The sequence below is a fragment of the Panthera onca genome, chromosome D4 (genome assembly GCF_046562875.1).
Source record: "Panthera onca isolate mPanOnc1 chromosome D4, mPanOnc1 haplotype 2, whole genome shotgun sequence".
NCBI classification, from domain to species: Eukaryota; Metazoa; Chordata; class Mammalia; order Carnivora; family Felidae; genus Panthera; species Panthera onca.
Genome location: NC_138351.1, coordinates 58,409,434 through 58,432,777, shown reverse-complemented (window position 1 = coordinate 58,432,777; position 23,344 = coordinate 58,409,434). Strand labels below are relative to the sequence as shown.

The 23,344-nt window shown below is 37.5% G+C and overlaps 1 protein-coding gene across 3 annotated transcripts in view; it reads right to left on the bottom strand.

Annotated features, from left to right (window-relative positions):
• The window catches only part of RECK (reversion inducing cysteine rich protein with kazal motifs), an 81,976-nt gene that overhangs the window by 44,577 nt on the left and 14,055 nt on the right, over nt 1–23,344 (bottom strand). For 2 of the 3 annotated variants that reach the window (XM_060609323.3, XM_060609321.3), the window contains exons 3-8: nt 21,595–21,669; nt 20,648–20,684; nt 18,080–18,165; nt 16,620–16,667; nt 3,563–3,596; nt 963–1,160 (exon numbers count right to left, since the gene is read on the bottom strand). In XM_060609323.3, the coding sequence (XP_060465306.1) occupies nt 963–1,160; nt 3,563–3,596; nt 16,620–16,667; nt 18,080–18,165; nt 20,648–20,684; nt 21,595–21,669 (478 nt within the window). Of the gene's footprint in view, nt 1–962; nt 1,161–3,562; nt 3,597–15,290; nt 15,393–16,619; nt 16,668–18,079; nt 18,166–20,647; nt 20,685–21,594; nt 21,670–23,344 lie in introns of those variants that run through there. The other variant, XM_060609324.3, reaches the window with a different exon arrangement.

Here is a 23,344-nt window from a genome sequence, read left to right as displayed (position 1 = left end):
CGTCGTAAGCTTTAGAGCTCTCCTTTAGATGCTGGACTCACAGGGCACATAGTACTGCTTCTGAGTTTACAAAAACAAGTCTTTCAGTATCCCAGTATAAATCAAAACACTGGCATCCAGCTTATAAATCTTGTCTTTTGTCAGTTTGGTTAATTAGTCAATTGTTTAAAGTTTGTTCATCTCTAAATAAAGAAGATGGATTATAGGATGTACAAAGCTGAGACTTTGAAGACCCGTAAGGTGCAGGTTCATTAGGAGGCCCTGATTTTCAAAAGTATCAGGATTTCTTCTCATTTTTATGATGCTTTTATTATAAAAGTAATAACTGCTCACCATAAAAATTCAAGCATCACAAAAACACATAATGTAGAATAGGTATATAACTAACCATATTATACAGTTAGTTCTACAACTTGCTTTTTTTTATTATGCCTTGGACTTTCTATATAAACATACTTTTTTATTTGGATTACATAGTATTTTTATTATACAGATATATAATTTATTTCATCAATTTTAATCAATACCCTATAGATGGGTATTTGAGTTATTTCTAATTTTTCTCCATTACCATCAGTGTTGTAGCAAACATCTTTGACGTGCGTAGATATATTTTTGCAAATTTATGAGTTTTCTTGAAGGAGAAATTCTAAGAAATGGGATTCCTAGATTAAAAGGTATGGTCATTTGAAATTCTCAATTTCCCATCAAAATATCCATACCAATGAATTCTCCCATCCTCAGAAACAAAGAGTGCTTGCTTCCTCATACCATTGACAGCTCTATCTTCCTTGGTACCTTTCAGCTGTGACCATAATATCCAATCTGCCAAATCTAAACACCAAAGGAAGTCCGGTGTTTCCCAAATGACCGAGACTACAGATATCTACAAGAATTTTCTTCCTTTTTATAAATTATTTTACCAAAGATTGAAACAAGAGAAATATATCAATTTTACTTACTATCTGTTGGGTTCCTCATTGGATAAGATTGGGTGTAATTGTTCACACAGTGTATTAATTGTGGACTAACAGAGGCACAATAGTTTTCCACTGCTTTGATCTGAGATGGGCCAGGAGAAGAGTCTGTTCGAAAGATGGCTTGACAGTATTCTCGGCAGTTTGTGTGATGGCCTGCATAACTGCAACAAACTGAGCCCACTGAGGGGGAAAAAAGGAGAGGTTGTTGGAATGGAAACAGCTATTTGGTAACAATAAAGCATCATAATATTGATAGAACAATTCGCAACTTTTTGAATTGGAGAATAAAACCATGCCACAGAAGACAATTACTTTAAATCAGCACTACTTTCAGGATAGTATACTCCAAATAAGACATTTCGGAATAGGACATTCAGGTGCTCACTGGTACAAGGAAGTCTTATTTGTCAACTTAGAATCTGTATAGTCCAGTGAGTCTCGGCAGGAGCAGCACACCCCTTGGGAGACTATGGAGACACGTGGAAGTATTTTTGGCTTTCATGATGACTTGGGGAGCTACTGCTAATATTTAGTGCATGGGGACCAGGGCTGTTTACTCTGCAATGTACAGGGCATTCTCACAGCACCAAAACTGTCTCCAAAAATGCTAATACTGCCCATGCTGAGAACCGCGGGCACAATTTCTTTCCATGTTAGACTTGTGGAGATTTATAAACAAAGCAAGGCAAACAAAGCCAAAATAAAACAAGACCCCTCCGGGGGGTTTTATAAAATAGGACCAGTAAAAACTAAGAGATATCAGGCTCATTTCATAAATTTGACAGTTATATAACTGTGTATCTTGAAAGAAATCTCAAAAGTTCTGTTCCATTTGAACATCTCCAAGAACATGCCTAAGTTGAAACAGTCTTTACCTCACAACTGACGTGAGCTGCTTTAATACTGAAAAGTAAACCCCGCATTTGAAATACATTTATGGATTTATGTATTTTTAGAAATCAAGGAGGAACCATCTCAGGTATCTGGGGAGAGCTGGATGTGTGGCTAGGGGTACAGATGTGGGATTTAAACTGGAGAAGAAAAAGAGACCCTCACAGGAGAGGTTAGGGGGTCTGTGGAGGGCTTAAGGGAACCAAGATGGAGATATGGCAGGAAAACAGGTAAGAGAAAGGCAGGTAGGAAATCTCTGATAATTATTAGAGGTCGTGGAGGAAAGAGAATCAGGTTTCTGGTGAATTCCACAGACCAGGGAATGAGCAGGGAATCCAAGCAACTTCCAGAAATAATGACAATGATAGAACTATACGCAAATTAAACTAGGGCTGAACTGATGCAGGATAGGCCTTGGTTTCCTGTACCAGGAAACAATTTCATAATTACTGTGCCACCTGTTTTTAACTTGTAATTACTACTTACTGTGCTCACTGCTGAACTGTTCAATTTCAACACAAAGAATAATTAATGGCTACATTTATCACTGTTAACCTTAGTGAGGATAAACTGAGGGATGGGGGAATACTGAGGACAGAAGAGATAAGTGAGAATAAGCCAAGGATGCCCATCTTCTGATTCCTCCATGAGGCTGGCTTCCTCACTAGTGTGGGAGGACAAAGATTATGTGCGACACTATCTGGGAAACTGTGAATTAAGCCCTAGTTTGCAAGGGTTAGAAGATAAAGTGCAGCCAGCTAACGTTTCTTATTATACTTTGATAAACCAAACTGCCAAACTAATCCAAACAACTCTTTTGTTCCTCAGCTGTGTTTTCCCAGCTGTAACTGCTCTCACTACTCCCTTTACCTGTGATGCCCTTCTTCCCATCTGCACTGTTCATATCTTGTCCATCCTTCAAGGCCCAGCTCAGCTACCAACTCCATGAAGCCACCTCTAAAACCCTGGCAGGGGGTGCCTGGGTGGCTCAGTCGGTTGGGCGGCTGATTTCGGCTCGGGTCATGATCTCATGGCTCGGCTCGTTTGAGCCCCACGTTGGACTCTGTGCTGACAGCTCAGAGCCTGGAGCCTGCTCTGGGGGATTGTGTCCCCCTCTCTCTCTACCCCACCCCCGCTGGCACTCTGTCTCAAAGGTAAATAAACATAAAAAAAATTTTTTTTTAAACCCGGGCAGGATGTGATCCCTCCTTCCTCTGAACTCTTGCAGCAATTTTATCAGTGCCACTATCCCATATCTTCCATGTTCTAGAGTTTTTTTGTGCACAGATTGTGTCCTCACGTGCATGTATGTCTGCACAGAGCAAGCAGTCAGTAAACATTTGCTGAGTGAACTGAGAGGAAGCCTTCAGCAAGTGCTACATTGTATGACCTGGGAATGCTTAATTTCTGTAAGTAATCCTATTTATTCAAGGGGAGCATGATATTTCCATCTAACAGCAGTATCTGCTTTGCAAATCTGCATTTAAGACATGGCAATTGTCATAATTCATGAATGGCCTGGACACCCTAGAGGAAAGAGCCTATGAGAACACTGATGGGCTTTTAGGCAGCTTACTAACAGCCCACATCATAATACCAGGTCTTGGCAATATTTATAACAGCTAAATCGTATTCTGTAAACTGTGTTTTGCTCCTTGGACTGCTCATATAACCATTGACAAAATACTTACTTTCATTTCTGCTAATGCAACTGAAAAGAGCATTCTGCAAATTAAAGAAAAACAAACAAATTAACCACCACGCAGAATTTCTAATTTTATTCCACTTTATGGTTACATGGAAATCAGAATATCAAACTATTTAATTCTTCTCCAAATCCAAAGCTGAAGATGAAGAAACTGAGATGGCATCCTGGTGAAAAAAGAAACCACCATCTAACACATACTGGGGGTCAAGATCCTCATCCTGAGCCATAAGCTGATCATGTTATAGCAAACCATGTTTATGTAAAGCTGTACCTGTGTATGTGGGGGTAACCTACAATGTATTAATCTCAATTATCTCTTGCAGTATATAAAAGGGCTCCCAGAAGATAATATAATAAAAGGTATTTAGGGAAACAGAGATTTCATGTAACTGCTGCATTTTAGAGTTGAAACGTGCTCAGAGAGCATCCCTAATTGTTCTCAAACATGGCCATGCACTAGAATCACCTGGGCTTCCTAGGCCTTACTCTACACTTACAGAATCAGAATCTGGGAATGAACCACAGAAATCTACATATTAAGGCTTCCAAGATTATTCTTATGTAATTATTGAATCACTATATGGTACTCCTGAAACTAATATTAACAATGTTTGTTAATTTTACTAGAATTAAAATAAAAAATAAAAAGATGATTCTTACGTAGTCACCCTGGGATGTTGGGGTATCTCTCTACCATTTTAAAGATGAACAAACCGTTTCCTCATCAGAGGGGAAACTGCCCCAGGTTACAGAGCAAGTCAAAAGCAGATAATGAGAATAGAATTAGTATTTCTAGAGTTCTTAGATCACTGTTCAGAAAATATCACACTATGTTAAAGTCACCGTAAGGAAAATAAGAGGTAAAACAAGACGAAAACAAAAAACTCCTTGTTCAAAGCCATTTGGATATTTAGAGCTTACGGGCTATGATTAATATCTCTTACAAGTAAAAGAATGAATTCCTAAAAGAAATAATATAGGCATAAATAAAAGGTAGATGGAAATCAAGTGTTCTTACAGTTGAATAGAGATGACTTTGGCTTTTAGTTGTAGCTAAATCATAAGCCGGCTATGTGATCTGGACTTTTAAAAGGACCAGCTTTACTGACATTTAAAATCTACCTTCAAGGATCCATCTATGTAGTTGTGTGAAGCTGTACTACACTCATTTTCTCCACTAAATAATATTCTACTGTAGAAATAAACCATACTCTATCCATTTAAAACAAAAACAAAACAAAAACCCAGGCCTCACAGATAAGGGCTAATGAATTGGATCAGTATGACTTCTTTCTGCTAGGGCTCTCATGAAGCAATATGAGGAGTGAAAATAAACATTCTTGGTGTTCTTTAATACTCATTTCTAGATCTCTCTTCATCTATTTTTCTTTGTTTGACTTTTCAACTACCTGTTACAGATAGCCATCTATTTTGGTCGTGGTTTTAGGAACACTTTCCATAAAATGATCTAAATCAATATTAAAAAGCAATCTGCTACTGACTTTCCAGCCCCCTTTGATTCTCATTGTCTTTCTTTTTCTAATAAACTGGTTGTTCTTTTGGGCTTGGCTGTTTTGACCTTGTACTTGAAGGAGTACATTTATTATCTTGGTGGCCATCCTGAGTCGCATGGCCTGATCTCCAGTTTTGATATTCTTCCAATTACTCACACAAGTCTCCAGAGCAGTGGTTCTCAACTAAGGGTGATTTGCTTCCCAGGGGACATTTGGCAATATCTGGAGACATTTTTCGTTGTCATAACTGGAGGAGCAGCGTGTGCTATTGGGATCTAATGGGTAGAGGAGTCCAGAGATGCTGTAAACATCCTACAGTGCGCATGGCAGCTCCCTGACAACAATAACAAACAACAGCCCAAAATATCAATAGTGCCAAGGTTCGGACACCCTGTTCTAAAGACTTCCAAATTTGTTCAAGCTGGAATTTTGGAAATTTGACCTTCCAAATAAAAGAAATATCACTGAGTTGACGTGTAGATCACTTCACTTTAGAGAGATACTAAAGGAAGGACACAAAACCTGAAAAATGTCAGCGATCACCTAATTCAACCCCTTATTTGACCAAAGCCAGTGATGGAGGCCTGAAAAGGAGAACTCTAGCTTTTACCCACAAATGGGTTGGCAGACTATGGCACACAGGCCAAATCTTGCCTGCTGCCTACTTTTGTAAATGAAGTTTTATTGGAACAGTCACACCCATTTGTTTACATACTGTATATGGCTACTTGATACTACAATGGTAGAGTTGAACAGACAGAGGCCATACAAACTGCAAGCCTGAAATATTTGAGATCTGACCCTTTACAGAAAAAGTTTGCCAACCCCTGATGTAGGAGGGCACAACTGTCTCCCTCCATGGCACAACCAGTCTTCAGAAATGTTCCCTAATCACCTCTCATTTCTCTTAATGTTCATTGATAGACCTTTCAAGGATAGATTTACCTTAATTTATCAAACTAAAAACATTCATATTTCAACACGGCAGTATCTTTGGTATTGATGCCATTTTTACATCTCTATTTTTATCTTTATTAATTTTAAGGTTTTAAAGAATGGTCCTTCATTTAAATATACCAGTTTTTGAAGAATTCATCAATTCTCTGTTGCTTACTTCATACTCATGATTTCAAACTCTGATCATATCCCTCTCTTTAATAAAGGATTCTTAACCTTAGGATACCTTAGCTAACTATATCTATTATATGAACTATAAGCAACTCTACCTTTTCACTGCTTAAACTATTGCTGATTAGTTTGAAAGGTCTTAAGACACACATAATGAGTTACACCATTAACTTATAATTTCTTCATCTCTTAAGACATTTCTTAACTCCTGGAAATGTCTGGTCGCCATCTGGTGGCAAAGGAGGTAACTGAGGCTTTATACTAAAGTATGGAGCCTCTTCTGACCTTTTGCCACCAATACTATACCCACTGTGCCTCCATAGATCAGCTCCCCCGCTCCGTTCATCTTACTCTAGAATAGATAAAAATTACAGTGTTACCAAGATGAAGATCTACCACAACCTCAGAGACCCAAGAACACAGGCAGATCCCAAGAGATCTGCAAATCCAAAAGCCTTCACTATCCAGCTGGAGACAGATGTACACAGCAAACAAAGGGCAGAGCCAGGGCTACAACCCAGACTGCTCTCTCATGACACTATACCGTAAGAAGACTGGATTCTTCTTTTGAATGAGGCCAGTGCAAGGTTGCATTTACGTCCACAGAATAATATCTTTTCAACAGTCTCCTTTTTTAGAATCAGCACATTAAACTGTGGGGAAAACAATCATTTCTTGAGGGTAATATTATTTCCCTTAAAGATACTTGATCATGAAATCTTTCCTCGGGTAGCTACTTCCAGTTCTCTGCCCTACTCTTGCTGGTTTTGAGAGAACTTCAGCAAGCCCTTCCACCCAGCATTGGGTTGCCCAGAGGGCAAACCCGGCAGAAAAACTAAAATACAAAGTAAAATCAAAGTAAAGCGAACCATATGTGATCCTTCAAGCCACACTGACCCTCCTTTAGGTGAAGAGCCATTGGGGTGCATCTGGGAGGTAGACTTTCCTGGTCAAATCACTTGTTCAGAAGTTGGGTCCGTGGATCTATTTTCTGTCCCGGCCACACACACTTTTCCATTTCTGGGACTCCCTTCTAACATTTCTCCATTTGCCCACTCATCTCAATCCTTTCCCTGGCCACCACCCTTCTGCTTCTGGTTCTCCCAGCTCCCTCCCCATCCTCACCAATGATGAGGATGATGAAAACAAAACAAACACTGACCACATGAATCTTGTAAAAAAAGAAAGAAAGAAAGAAAGAAAGAAAGAAAGAAAGAAAGAAAGAAAGAAAGAAAGAAAGTTTGACTTTAGAAGTTTTAGTTACTTCTGGACAAAGACCCAAAAGAGAACATTTTATAAACTGTTACTTAAGAGTCTCTGGGAGGGAGGGGAAAGTGGGTGATGGGCATTGAGGAGGGCACCTGTTGGGATGAGCACTGGATGTTGTATGGAAACCAATTTGACAGCAAATTTCATATATAAAATAAAGAAAGAAAGAAAAAAAGAAAGATTAAAAAAAACACATAACCTGTTATTTAATGTTCCCTATTCCCAAGGCTACTAGTTAAAAGTAAAGGAGCTGCTTTATTCCTAAGGCCTCAAAAATAAAATGTTTCTTTTTCATAAATGGACTGAAATTTCTCCCACTTTGAAGTTTTGCATTTCGTATGAAGAATCTAGCTCATCAAATGCTAAGTTGGAGATATTAAATAAGTGACCTTTATTTTATTTTAAGTAAGCTCTATGCCCAATGTGGGACTTGAACTCACAACCCAAAGACCAAGGGTTGCATGCTCTACACACTGAGCTAGGCAGGCACCCCTCCATAATTGCCCTTTAAAAACAAACATGTTTTTAAACCTCTACAAGATGTTTTTTCCTTGTTGTGGACACTATGGCTTTTTAGTCAAAAAGTTTAAGCGACTAGATTATGTAAAGGATTTAATAGCATGATATGAATATCGCTAAACAAGTGATTCTTCAATTTCTTCAGCCTCCCAAATAGTAAATATCATTTTAAGAGTTGGATAAAAACAAACACCCACAACTAAAATAAGATTAATAGGTCTAGACTGCTCAAAGAAATTTGCTCATTATCACCAGAGCATCCAACCAACTGGAAGCAAATTCAAGGGCAAGTAATATCTGCAGTGTAACACAAGATCTAGAACAGAACTCAGCACAGAGTGTTTGTGGTAGAGTGACTGTAATGATAGCCCCAGTTCTTCACATTTCCCCCTATCTCTCTCTCTCACATTAACTTTGGACTTAGCCATGTGGTTTTTTTGGTCAAGTGGATAGTAGCAAGCTTGAAGCAAGCAGAGGCCTGCACAGACACTTGCATCTTTCCACTCCCTCTCTTGGGCCCCTGTCATCACCACGGGAAACATGACTGAGAGGGCTAGAAGACACACATGGAGGAGAGCTGAGCTGACTTAGTTAAGAGCATCCTAAGTCAGCTAGGCTCACGCTGACCTGCAAGCTGATTGTAGATGTATGAGTGAGCCCAGCCCAAATCAGCTAAGCTTGCTTGGCCAGGTCAGAACTGCCTACCTGGACTGTAGAGTCATAAGAAATGATAAACTGTTATTGTTTCAGGCTATGGAGTTTTTGGATGGTCTGATTCACATTATTGCGATAACAGACAGAGTATTCAGTGTTTTCTGGACTCATTCAGAGATTGCCTAACTCACTGACATTTATACAAAGTTTCCACATAAAATTGCTATTTACTCTGAGACAAAGAACCTTGTGTAACTCAGCTGTCCAGAATGGCAAAATTTCTGTTAAAAAATTCTATCTATAAAAATACTAACTGTATAGCACCTATCCGCAGGCAACAAATTTCTGTTCACCCTTTAAATCTTACCTGCTCTGTGAAGACTTTCCCATTACACTGGGCATTGTCTGTTTGTTTTCTTCAGGCTCCAATGTGTCTTGTACAGACTTTTGGCAATGTACTTGTCTCACTGTATTGTAATGACCTATTTGTCTCTTCCCACGGACTAGGCTATGAGCTTCTTGCAGACAGTGGCTAAATCCTTTCACCTTGTGCCCTGAGAACAGTGCCTGAGACACATTAAGTGTCCCAGTGCAGTGAAGGTTGAGTGAATGAATGACAGACGCAAAGACAACTGAAAGGTGGATTCTGCCCCAGGAACTCAAGGGTTGAGTATTAAAAAGTGACCTGTAAACAAAGAATTATACTATAAGGTGACAAATGCTATAATCAAGCATGTAAAGTAAAGGGGAAGTAGCAGTCAATTTTATGTGTGTAGAGGTAAAAAGCCTGGGCAGGGAAGGTTTTTCAAGAACCGTCTAAGCCAGAATTTAAGGCAAAGGTTGTTGCCAGTTGGACAGGGAGTACTGGTGTGCTAGGACCAACTTTTGCAGGGCTTGGGGTGGAGGGAAAGTCCTGATTTGTAGTATTTACTGATGTTTGTGGTGAAAATACGCCCCATCATGGCTGATTTCGGGTTAAAAACTGGCTGGCAAAATTCCTGAATATTTAACAAGCAGTTTTCTCTAGCTAGTAGGAGCTGGCTCCAGCATACCACTGGAGGGGGTAATAGGATGGATTCAGGGAGAGGGAATTCTAGGTAGCACAAACAGGTTGTCCAACTACAAGTAACAATCTGGGAAATCACAAGTAGCATACTACTGAAGTGTAAAGGAGAAGAGTCAGCAGTTAGATGGAGAAAAGCTTAGTTTACCAGGCTGAGGAACATGAACTATATCCCATAGGTGAGCCATTGAAGGGTTTTAAGTAAGGGAGTGACATGAACATATCTGGTCTTTAAAGAGATCATCTTAGGAGAAGTGGAGAGAGTAAATAAGAGGAGAAATTAGATAGGAAAGCTAGTTTGGCAGCTACTGTAGTCCAGAAAAGTGGTATAGGGGCCTGAGCTGAGGCAGTAACCGAGGATCTGGAAAGGAGACCGACTTAAGATGTATTTTGGAGGTAAATCTTCAGGGCTTGATAACCAATTATTTGTGGGAGGTGGTGAGAAAGAGGAAAGAGTAGACAATACCTCTTAGGCTTTTAGTTTATGTGTCTGGGAGCACTATACTGGAATAACCAAACAGGAAATGTAAGAAAAAAATGGTAAGTTTTTGTTCTGGATGCGTGTGTGTGTGTGTGTGTGTGTGTGTACGCACGCGCACGTGCACGTATGTGCTATGTAGCAGTGGGGTGGAGGGAAGGATGGAAAGTAACAATCAGTTCGGCTGATTTGAAATGCGAGTTGAACATCAAAAGTATCCATATCCAATAGTGATTCAAGAACTCAGAGAAAGAGGTTAGCAAAGAAGATTCTAGAATTGTCATCATATTGGGGCAATTAAAACTATGGAAGTAGATGAGATTGCCTAGGGAGAAAAACCTGGCCATTTAGATTAGACCAGGTCACAATCTAATCAAACTCCAATTTCCCTTTGGGATGATCTCATTCATGTGACTTCTGAGAAGAAAGGATAAGAGAGGAAATATTCTAGCACAGAGACTGAATAAGAGTTATTCCCTTCTAATACAAAATATGACCAAAAAAAACCCCACATACAAATGGAACATAATGAAGGTTTTATATATCTTAAGCCAGTACTGCAGGACCTAATAGGTTTCGCTCTTTTTGGAGCTCATCAGCTGCAGGTAACGGCTCATGTTGACTCTGATACAGGGTATCAGTACAGCATTCTGTCATTTACAAGCCTCCCATTCACAGTCTTCTATTACTATATTCTGCCAATTCTTGGGGTTTCCTTAGAACTAACTAAAAGAAGCTTTACATTTAGGTCCTGAAGGCTTTGATGGGGCAAAGTACCACATTCTTTTTGCTAAATCCCCCAAAGCTGACTATCAACAGCCTAGACTGTCGTCCGCCATGTAAGATGGTCTACTCTACTCTTAAAGCACTGTAGAACAGATCCAATCACATAAGGCGTGGCAGGCCTCAAGCTGTCCAGAGAATCCTGCTGGCCCTGACATCCCTGCCTTATCTCTAAATTTTTAGGGCTATTTCTTCATCCCTTTCCTTTATGCTTCTGGTAGTAAATCTAGAATCAAGGTTAATTTGAGAGAAAAAGGAACAAAGTAAAATTAATACATAGAAATCTTTAAAGCAGAATATTTTATTGTGACATTTCCTGAGAATACACTGTACAGCCTGTGTAGGCATACATAAATATGTACTAAACACTGGCATCCAGGGATGTGACAAACTATCATTTGTGCTACGGAGATGGAGGAAAACTATATATATTTACTTTTATAAGCACAAATATTTCTAGTGACTTTAGGCACTGAGTGGCTGCAGTACAGGAAGTTACAATGAGACTTTTTATTGTACACCATTTTTAGTTTTGAATATGTGAATATTCAAAAAATAAAAATTAACACATATCTGCACCTTTCTCTTACACACTGAGCTGTGTGTTGACAGGATGGTGCTGACAGAAATGGCTCTGAAACTCACAAGGCTGGCCATCTTTGTTTTTGTGATTCTTAGAGCCTCTTTTTAATATCTCCTCAGAGTCTTAATTTTATCTTCGCATTCTCACAGAACCAGAGCCCCAGGACAGAACGTTAATTTTGTTTAGCAACTGTTTAGTTTAAAACTTAAATGCCTTAAGGTTAAAAAAAAAAGTGAGTCCTCACAAAAATACCTCCTACTTTCTTTCATAGTTTCTCACCTTCTTAATGAAGTAACATCAAATAATGGACAAAAAAAAAAAATCTAGAAAGAAAGGAGAGAATTGAAAATGATATTTCTAAAAAGAATATAAAGAAAAGTACAGAGAAGGATCTGTGAAAGGAAGAAACAAGTAAAAATGTGAAAGTCTGATGACAAATTTGTATCACTGTATTTCAGTGGCTCATGCAGCAAATGGAAAGGTATTTATATTTATGACCATTATGTTAAAAGAATGACAGTAAAGCCTGACATAAAGGTATGAAATAGATTTATGAACCCAAAACTAAAGTTTGTCTCATCACTCTACAGCCATTGCCAACTCTCTGGAAATTCATCACCCACACATCGCCTTAATGTTTATCTTAGTCAAGAAAGAAACTATGAACAACAAAAAAATTTTAATCACCATTTTGGTGGCTAGAAGAAAATATTTTCAGCCAACTTGCAGACAGAGACTATGTAAAAAAAATATACCAGATGTCTCACATCTCGCAGAAAGCATGAATTAGTCTGCAATTTGGTTCTAATGAGGCAGTGTGCACTAGTGCAGCTGTACCGATGGGTTACAGCCAGCATCTGTTCTGTTGGTGCCTCGGTCATTCCAGTTGTTGAATATTTTGAATGCCAGCCCTGGTTCTAGTATCACACATCTATGAATCCACGTGGCCTAATACTTCTAGGTGAGCCAAAGGCCCAGGCCTGTGAAAATGCATGGAAAACCTAGAACTAAGCATGCCCATGACACTTGAACATGTCTTTGTCAGAGTTATCAAGCCACTGGTTGATACTGGTGGCTCTAATAAAATGTGTGATTCTGAAAATAGTACTCTTAATTACTGAAAGAAGTACTCTTTCTTAGGTTTGGGTCAGAAAGAGAACTGCAGAGTTGGGAGATTAGCCAAGTCTCCCATCCATTGCAGAAATCCCTTCCATGATATGTGTGTGAATCCAGTAAGCCTTTGCTTGAACATTTCCATTGACAGGAAGTTAGTTCTCTTTTTCTTGGAACATCTCATTCCAATACTCTTACTTAACACAGGTAGGGTCCTCCTAATCGATTTCTGGATCCTTCTCTTGCAGTTCCCTAAAAAAATAATTTTCAAAAAGCAGCTCTCTACTTTTTTGAACACTTTCTCTTTTATTGAGGTTTTTTTCACTCTCAAGATTCAAGGGTTACGTCATGGTTGATTTGGGCATGATCATTCTTGCTCTCTTTAGTCCTGTATTCACTACCTCTGAGATATGGGTTTTTACATTTAAAAACACCTAACACTCAATATCCCTCCATTTCTTTAAACTCCTTTCCCAACATAATAGGCTCTTGTTACTGTTACTTGTTACTTATTTAAAAACTGAATACATCATTTATTATTGTTTTTTATAATCTGTATTTTAATTTAGCCACTTTGTATTTTCATCATTCTCCCATTATCTTTTGCATCTCAAAAAAGACATTTTACAACTTCCTTTAGAGAAGGACTTCTAGAAAGGATCCAGTAATAGCAATTCTTTGTTTTGCTGTCTGAAAAGACCTTCATTTTGCCCTCTTTCTTGAAAAATATTTTTACTGGATATGGAATTCTAGGTTGATTAATTACTTTCTTTCAGAACAGTTTAGGTGTCATTCCACTGCATCTGGCTTCCTCTGTTGCTATTGAGAAATCAGCTGTTAGTCTCCTTTGAAGGCAGTCTTTTTTTTTTCTGACTGCTTTTAAGATCTTTGGCTATGAGGTATGTCTGTAATATATGCATTTTTTTTTCCCTTTTAATCCTGCTGGGGATTTGTTGGGCTTCATTAAATATTGCCTCTGTCCCATATTCTCTTTTCTTCTAGTATTCCAATTAGGACATTTTATCTCCCACAACCCTTAAACTCTCTTTCAGTCTGTCCTTCTATGCTGCCTGTCCATACAATTTCTTTGGGTCTACCTCCCAATTCACAAATAATTGTTTTTTTTTTTTACTATTTCCCTGAATATTATCTCCTCTATTCAACCCACCATAACAAATGCTGTTGATGGATTCTGCCTTCAAATCTCTGAGTTATTCCTGAATACTTGGTTCTACTGTTATCATCCTAGTTTTGTGCCTTATCTACTTTTAGCTAAGTTAGAGGGGTCTGGGGGATCTAAAACTTAGCATGCACACAACTAAGGCTTTAGCTTTCTAAAATATGGACTTGTTACTTTGGCCTATTACAGAATCTTCATCATCCCCCTCTACTTCATGATGACCTGAGCCCTAAAATATCATCTTTCCAGGATCTGGTCTGATTTTTGCCTATCCAAGGACAGATTCACAGCCCTAAATAGGCCCGTTTTCTTTCTGTCCCCTGCACAAGCCATGTACATTTTTGCTACCGTGCTTTTGATCCACAGTCTTTTTACCAAAATATACCAAACATGCTCACTCTGCTTTCTGATTTGTGTGGACAGTATATATTTTAATTTTTCACTCAGTTAGATATAATTCTTTAGTAAGAAGTAAGTAGCTTAACTAGAATTCAGAATTAGGTATAACTCCAAAGTTTATGCTCTTTCTAATATATAGCACTACCCCTCGGTATTCAATAAATGTTGTTTCGCATAAGAAACTAGATGCTATAAAATCAGACATAACAATGCTTTACATTTAACTGGTTTATCTTAGCTTGGTTGGAACAAAACAGAATTTTAAATGGCATTAAAGTTTTTTTAACTTTATGCATATAAGTAAATTTCTCAGGAAATCTGCTCAAATAAAATTACTCATTCTCTGAATCTCTCTAATCAAAGTATACAACCTACTTCAGGGTAAATGCTAACTCCTAAAATTGTTAGCCTAAAGGAATAGCTCACATATCCAAAGTTCACTCCAAGGACCACTCCAGTGTCAAGGAAAAAATATTAAAAGCCTAATTTTATAAATTATTCTTACGGTGATAAACAACCAATCCCGTTAAAACAGGTTGCACTACACCAAACTTACCCAATTCACTTTATAACAAATAGTCATTATCTTTAGGCTAGATTTTAATACTCATGAGAGTGACTGTTATTTGGGGTTTATAATACAGAACCCTCCTTCTGCATTAAAGTGCTCTTGTCTCTCTTTGATTTCTAAGTAATACATAAGAAATCAAATTGTCTTGAATTATCTTTAATAATTTATAGGGTCAGTTTTTAATGGATTTATATTACATATGTATATTTCTTACATATATTATAGTACATATATGTATTTTACATATATATTTTACACACACACACATATATATATATATATATATATATATATATATATATATATATATATATACATACACACATGTGTAAAAGAACCCTCTCGGCATAGATTTTTTGAAAATAGTTGCTTAATTCTAGGCCAGTAAGGGAGGATAGACTGGAAAAGTAAACTATCCTTAGTATTTCTCTCATAGGACAGAACTTATCTCTCTTACCTTTCCTGTCCCGTCCTTCATCAACACATACTGGCAGACTTCCTAGGGCAATGCAGAAATCCAGACAAGAGAAGGAAGCACACTAAAATAATGGAGGACAGGCTACAGAGGATGGACAGTGTCAGACATCATGTGGGAGAAAAGAAGGAATTATCACAGTTAGCCACTTTGTTCAAGAGAAACTAATACTAGTTATTTTAAAGGTAGAGAGATAAGAAAAAAAAAAAGAAAGCTCTTTTATTTCTTTGCAGCAAGGCTCCTTTTCATAAGAACAGAGGAGAGTTGCAATTAATTTGGAAATTTGTCTTCAGAGAAACAGATATAACTTAGCAAACAGTACAAAGGGACAAATGGTAAGATTTTTCCAATTTAAAAATATTAATCAAGAGATATAATTATAGGCATTGAGAAAAGAAAAAAAAGAACTATAATCTAGAAGCTGTCAAGAGACCTGTTCTATCTTTCTTCTCCAAGAGAATACAGCTATTAAAAGCAATAGGAATCCCAATGTTTATAGGTAAAATGATGAATGAGGAATATGCATGTAAGTATCCTTAACTGTATGGTCTTACACTATGTAAAACAATAATGTCGCATTTAACAATGGACTTCTAGAAACTGAAGGAAGTAGTCCAATGAGGAGCTTTTTCACATCAGGGACAATCTTCTGTACATATTTGCATGACATGAAATACCTCCTCTACCTCCTCCCTAGGAACTGACCCATCTACATACCACAGTGCTTGAAATACCACCATTGGGAGACAAGAATCCTTCAGATTTAATACAGCCTTTGTAATTTACTACTTTTTTCCACCAAATGCGAGAGCTGCAAAAGTTTGAAGCTACTCACACTGGCAGTGTGATTTTATTTCTTCCAGTTAGAGACAGTTAATAAAGACGGATACCTGCATGGATCAAGGCATAGGAAAGGGGGCAAAAGAGGATATGGAACTTTAGAAAAACTATTTTACACTTGGGTATAACCAGTTGCTGTTATGAATATAATATAGGTTAAAGCCTCTGTATATGTGATTTAGACATTTCTCGAAAAATATTTTTTTAACTTTAAGATTTTATTTTTAACTCATGTATAGTTAACAGGGCATTTCTTTAAAATTAATGTTCAATTTTGACAAGTCAATTAAAGTCATGACATTTCTAAACAAGGTAAATGATAAGGCTACATTTTGTCAATAAGGCTATATTTTCTGTAAAGTAAAAGGTAATTTATGTAAGAATAAATTCATTTTGAAAATTTAAGTGATTTTTATCAATTCTGATACTATCTGAATTGGTCTATCCAAAGTTGTTAAATCAAATGCATACCTCATATTCTTTTCTGCAAACTTTGGAAATATCATTTTTTGAAGATGCCTAAAAGATAACAAATTTCTCCATTAATTTATTACACATGCTATTCAACACAGGACAAAAAGAACACAAATTAATATATGTTACTTGGTTTGCTATTCTTTACTTCATCAAGAAAAACCTTATGCTCTAATATTTAAAAGTTCCTAAAATACAACAAACAAATTTCATCCAAGTTCTTTAAAATAAACATCAGCCCCAGAACCTACCCGATATGCTAAAGCTTTGCTCTTTTATGGCTTTAATCTCACATAATAACAGGGTCCTTTTGTTATTTCAGAAACTAGATGACTTTGAAGAAAATGTAAATCAGAGAATTTTTTTTCTTAGTTGAAATCCACTCTGTAGCAAATTTTCTTGTGAAGCTCTGCCAGGGCATTTATATTTTGCTTTTTCTTTAACCCTTCATATTCTAAATTCTCCTACTGACTTACGAGCCAATTTCCTCAGCAAAGATCCATATGCAATGGAGGGGGCAACTAAAGAGGAAAAGGCTTTGTCAGGCAATTAACAAAAGTAATTTTTACGTAATTCTCTTTATGCACCCTCCCACCCCACATCCATTACAGTTCAAGCCTCTGCAACTCAGCTTCACCTCAATGGCTGGAGGACAGCAGCAGATCACTAGACTGTACACTGCTCAAAGAGTGTTGCTCAGGCTAAACAGCACAGTGGTCTGTATGAAAGTAAAGGTGACACCATGTCTCATGTACTCTGGTCCAGAAACCAGTCACTAGAAGAAGAAAGTAAGAGAAGGCTCTCCAGCTGTGATTTCAGGTCCATCTAAATTTCCCACTTAAATCTACTCTCACCGCTTGGGAGTATGAGGAGCTAGGAGACCAGTTCTCCCACAGCACTCTGAGGAGCCACTATGAAAATATACACAGTGAGGAAGAACTCAACTTGAATTGGACCAGAGATCTATCAGATCAAAGAGAAGTCACAGTTCACCGTAGGAGTCATGCTCACCTCAGGAGCAGAGAAGGGATAAAAGAACATGCCCAGGGTAAACCCATGATGAAAGAGAGAACGGAAGATGAAAGCGAAATAAGCCAGCTGTGTCATCTGCTCTCATCCAAGCATACTCTAAATTTACACAACCATTCGGAGTCACTCAGCACTGACTAAGCATGACCACAGGAAAGTACAAAAGGCCTCGGCTCCTGTAATGTTCTTTCTTTGCAGGGCAGAGAAAAGTTAAGAAAGAATAAGAGAAGGTTGAGTGTCTTACATGCAGCAGCCACAAATGAGAAAGCAGCAAGTCTAAAAGGAAGTGGTCTATGTAAGAAATGCTAAATTTGTAGTTTTTATGGGTCACCCCTCCAAAGGTATGAGGTAGGCAAGGTCCAAGACATAGACGCAGCTAATACTCAAACTGTATCCCATGCTGCTCACGAGCCTGATTGCCATGTTACCTGCTTGCATGCCTGTCGACACTCCAAGGTAATAGCCAGTTCACAGCAGCCTAAGCCAACCCAGCCATCAGACTTCTTAAACACACCTTAAAAACAAAAAGTTCAAATGTTTCGGTCATAAGGAGTAAGAAACACAAATGGCATGCCCAATTGGTTCGTGGATACCAGTAAAAGTCAAAGCAGGTGTCTACAGGAAAACTAGCTCAGATAACAAGGCCTCGAAATTATTAAGGCCCTCCTCCCCTGCTTACTCCCAATGCTGCCAGTCTTCTCAGAGGCCCTTACAGCATAATTACCAGGTGCTCTGTTTTTTTTCTCTCTTCCCTCTGCCCACCCTAAACTCTCTTTAGACCACTCTCCCTCTTGGGTAAACAGCATCTCTACAGGACACACAGGTTAAGGAAAATAAGGAGAGTGAATCAGAGGCAAAGACTGTGAATCAGAGGCAAAGATTCCAATTTAACTTAACATGCAAACAAACAAAAAGGGCATAAGGATTATTGTACTCAAAATATTAAGTAACTAGAATGGTGTAAAACCTATGATGCTGTTTAGAAATTGATACTTATTGAACAGAAAAATACATCTTCTGTGGGTAAGAATGGACTTTGGTGGGTACACTTAATTATGGGGCAAAATGACTACTCTGTTGCAGTTTATACTCAGCAGCTGTTCTCCAACCAAATTACTGTGATACTGAAAGGTGATGCAATTATAAAAAGTGTTCTAATGAATTTTTTACATCCACTTTTGCAAGTATAAATGTCAACGAATGACTCCTAGGATAAAATTAGGAGACACAAGTAGTAATTATGAAAAGAGAAAAGACATATGCTCATAGGCATGTGGCAAATTTCACCTTATCTATTTTCAGAAATATTTTACACTGCTTCCGTGTAATACATATGTCTGCAAATTCACATCTAAGTTATATTATTATTTAATATAATAATATACTAAATTGAAGGTATAAAGAATTCAATGCAATAGCTAACATAGTTCTCCAAATGAAATTAGGACTTAACACAACAAATAGAAACATTCTGCTAAAAAACAAAAGTAAACAAATGGCCTGCAGATGGACAAAGCTCTCAAAATTATAAACCACCCCAATTTTTAAAATTGGCTAGAAATACTGAGTATCATAAGCTTCTGTATCCCTACATGTTTTAATGGTACAAAGGGCAAGAGACTTGCATCTAGCCCCATTGCTTAGTACAGTTTCCTCTAAATCTCTGGTGCTTACTTTCAGAATCACTCACATTTTCATTATTTTGAATGGAACCAATGTAGGTCACAAATTCTGTGAACTTTTATACCCTACTGCAGTATACTGCTGCTTCCATACACCTAGTAGCCTCTTAGAAACGATTAAATTGTCCAATAAGCATTTATAATATTATGTACAAAGGACTCCATTAGGTATTGTATGGGCTATGAAATAGATAAAATATATGATTTACCCAATTATGGAGATTACACATGGAGGTATACTATCTTAGATATATATTATATACGAATAATTCCAGAACATTAGGTAGAGGGATAATTGAGAGAACAAGCAAGGATATGGCCGATTCCAAGAAGGCAAATAGTCCAACTTGTTTGAAATACAAACTTCAAACAGTGTGAAAGCCTTTAGAGTTCAGAGATACATAAAATACACTTCCTTTTTTCCTTTTAAGGCACTGGCTTTAATCAGAACTGTAAGACTGTGAATGCCAGGCTAGGGAGTCTGAGTTTTATTTTGATGGAAGTGGATATCCCCAGAGAGATTTTCTTCTTTTTGAAGGAGCCGGGGAGGACAGCTATGATACGTTGAAATACCACCTACAAGGTTGTTACAACAGTCTACCCCAAGAGCATAACAATACTGGTAGGAGTAGAAAGGACAGATGCAAGATTTTCCAAGGGGAGAGTCAATAGAACTAAAAAGAAAAAGCAATCAAAGGTAACTTGAGGGATTCCAGTCTAGTGTCATTCACAAGACAGGCCGTTATGAGTCTGGTTTTAGGTTTGCACTTCAGTTGTCACCAGGATGCAGAGATCCAGGTAGACATGTCTAGAAGTCATGAGCTATAACTTGGATTTGAAGGTTGTCTTCCCAGGGCTGATTAGTTAACAGTTCTGGGAAGGAAAGCAATTATCAGGGTAAGTGTGGACAGAAAAGGGAAGGAATGACCCAAGTCCTTATGGGGGGAGAGGGGAGGTAAGAGAGGATAAGGGCATGAGGCCAAGGTGGAGTCATAAGGAGGTAATGGTCAACAGTGCTGCAAGGCAGTCAAAGGTGGTAAGTACTGAGAAAAGGCCAAAAGATTTAGGTACCATGAGATCCCGGTGAACTTGCAAAGACCAGTTTCACTAGAATGGTAGAAGTAGAGACAAGAGCACAATTAATTACTGAGTGAATGAGAATAAATTATACATTTGAAAATTTGAGTGCCTACCAAAAAGAGAAGATAGGAACTCAAGGGGATACATTAGGTTACAGGACTAAGACACAGATTTTACAATCACAAAATAAGTTTTTAAAGATAAAATGCCAAATGTTATTTAGCTATTGCTTACCTGGCAAAGATGAATTCATACAACTCCAAATTTCAACCTAAAATTGTAATCACCAAAAGGCTTTTATATAACCAGTTCCTAAATATGACAATTCATACAGAAATTATGTACAGCTAATTTGATTATGTTTGTCTCTATTTAATCAATGTTCTAAGACTACATGAGTATCAAGCAGCTATTCAGGGGGAAAAAATAAAACTGAGATGCAAAAATATTGCTTGCTCTTTTCCCATCTTCCCATCTAAGAGCACTAATGAGGAGTCTGGGTTCTCAGGATGCTTACTGGAATCACTGTTTCTAAGCAAAAGACAAAGTGTCTGTAGAGCGAGTAAAGGCAAATGTGTCAGTCAGAATTGTTTGATCAACATTTCCCGCCTCACATAATGCAAGCTACCGTATCTAAAAAGGCTGTCTCATGTAAGCTCAGACTTCCTGAGCCTAGCCCATGAATATCCCGAACACTGAGAATGGCCCCAGCACTGGAGACATGTTAAGTTACATGATTCAGACAGGCAAGCCAATATATCTATAGTACACCAAAAAATGGGAAGATAGGAATAATGAGAAGTCACACATTTCCCCTTACCCCAAATTTAACTTTTGAAAATCAAAATAAGATTTAGTTACTATGGTTTTCATAAAATTGTCAAAATAATGAGTAAAATTCCAAATTCCAGATAAACTTTATAATGAAATTTAAAGACTGCAATACATGTACATTTAATATTATTTTTATAACTACATCATAGGATAAATGATAAAAGATGAAAGATAGTATCTACCGAGCAATCTGTGTGATGATCTTTTTAAAGTACCTTGCTAAATCGAACATTTTAATCTGATCACAACCTCAAACCATTTTGAAAAATTTCCTGAATCAAGGAGTTAACTCATTAGATGGCTTCATTTAGACAAAAGCTTCCATAGTTAAGTTAAACAAGACCTACCATTGTTTCAGGGCAATAATCTGGGGCTCGCTGTAACAGATGCTTTAGTCGGGATTCACTTTTTGAGGAGAATATCTATTTGACAAAACAAAACAAAACAGAAGGTTTTTGTGGCATTTTTTTTGGTAAGAAATAAGAATGGGCAAAATTTATTGTCCTCTATACTTATCAGTTGTCTAGAATATTTTCCAACTTCCTTTTATAAATGGAAAACCTTTTGAAAGATCTAAATTAAGCTGAGCTAACATCTCTTAAAAGGTTGGTTAGTTTGGCAAATAATCAAGAAAGTCCATATATGCAAGTCTAGACCCTTTTGTAATGACCAAAAATGGAGAAAACCGGGCTACCAAATCTGTTGGAGAACAAAGGAGAAAAAGAAAGAAGAAAACAGAAAAGAAAAAAAAAGTTCATTCTAAACTGTTCTATAAACTGCTTTTAGTTAACTGATGACAATGTAAAACAGATTACGTCATATCCTTGATATCAGTGACGAACAAATTTGTGATTAGCATTATGGCACAAACTTCCATAAAATGGCATTAAATAGAGACAAAGTCATGGTGGGGGGGGGGGGGTAGGGGCTTTTATTTTATTTTTCATTTTTATTTAATTTATTTTTTTAATTTACATCCAAGTTAGTTATCATATAGTGCAGCAGTGATTTCAGGAGGCACAAAGTCATTTTTAATAAAGATGCTGAGGAGCTGACAAGTTTGTTTACCAGGCTAACTGGCTCTCTTCCAAAATAGAACTTTAATTAATGTGATTACAATTTGATGTCTCAGTAAATTATAAACCATTACATGTATCAGACAGAACTTCATGGTTACCTGCAAATAGTCAAGACTGTGAAATCCATGAATGCTAAGGACAATGAAAAAGGATTTATCTCCAGTTAGTTTTAATAGCCATTTTTCTCCCAAACTATCAACTATAATTAATAAGTGACAAGAGCTAGAATATCACCATTTTGCAACCCCTAGTGAATTAATGCATTTAGGCAATTATCAAGAATGGCTGTAATGTTAATTACAAAAAGAGACAACCAGACACAAACATTATAAGTAAGATCTGCTGAACAAACAAAACAAAATAAAAGCCTAACCTGAATCTTATCAAGCCTCTGGACTTGTCTCATTAGGTAACTGCTAGCCATGTGTGACCATCTAAATTCAAACTCAAATCAGTTAAAATCAAATAAAATTTAAACTCAGTTCCTCAAACTTCTCTTTCTCTTCAATCTCTTTTTTTTTTAAGTTTATTTATTTATTTTGAGAGACAGAGAGAGGGAGTAAGTGCAAACAAGTGGGGAAGGGCAGAGAGAGAGGGAGGGAGAGAGAGAATCTCAAGCAGGCCCCACACTGTCAGTGAGGAGCCTGACTCAGAGCTTGAACCCACGATGAGATCATGATCTGAGCCCAAACCAAAAGTGATGCTTAACTGGCTGAGCCACCTAGGCACACCTTTCCTCAACTTCTTTAAACACATTTCAAATGTTTACCTGGCACATATAGCTGTGGCTACTATATTGGATCACACAGATACAGAATATTTTCATCACTGCAGAAAGCTCTCTGGATAGCCCTGCTTTAAATCTACCTACCACTTACTAAGACATACAGAGGAAAGAGGAACACATTAAATGATATCATGGGTTACAAACAGCATAATTCAGATTGTGAGAAACTCTACAGGATAAATGACCAGAATTATTCATTAAATAAGCAAAGTTAGGAAAGCAGTGTTTCCA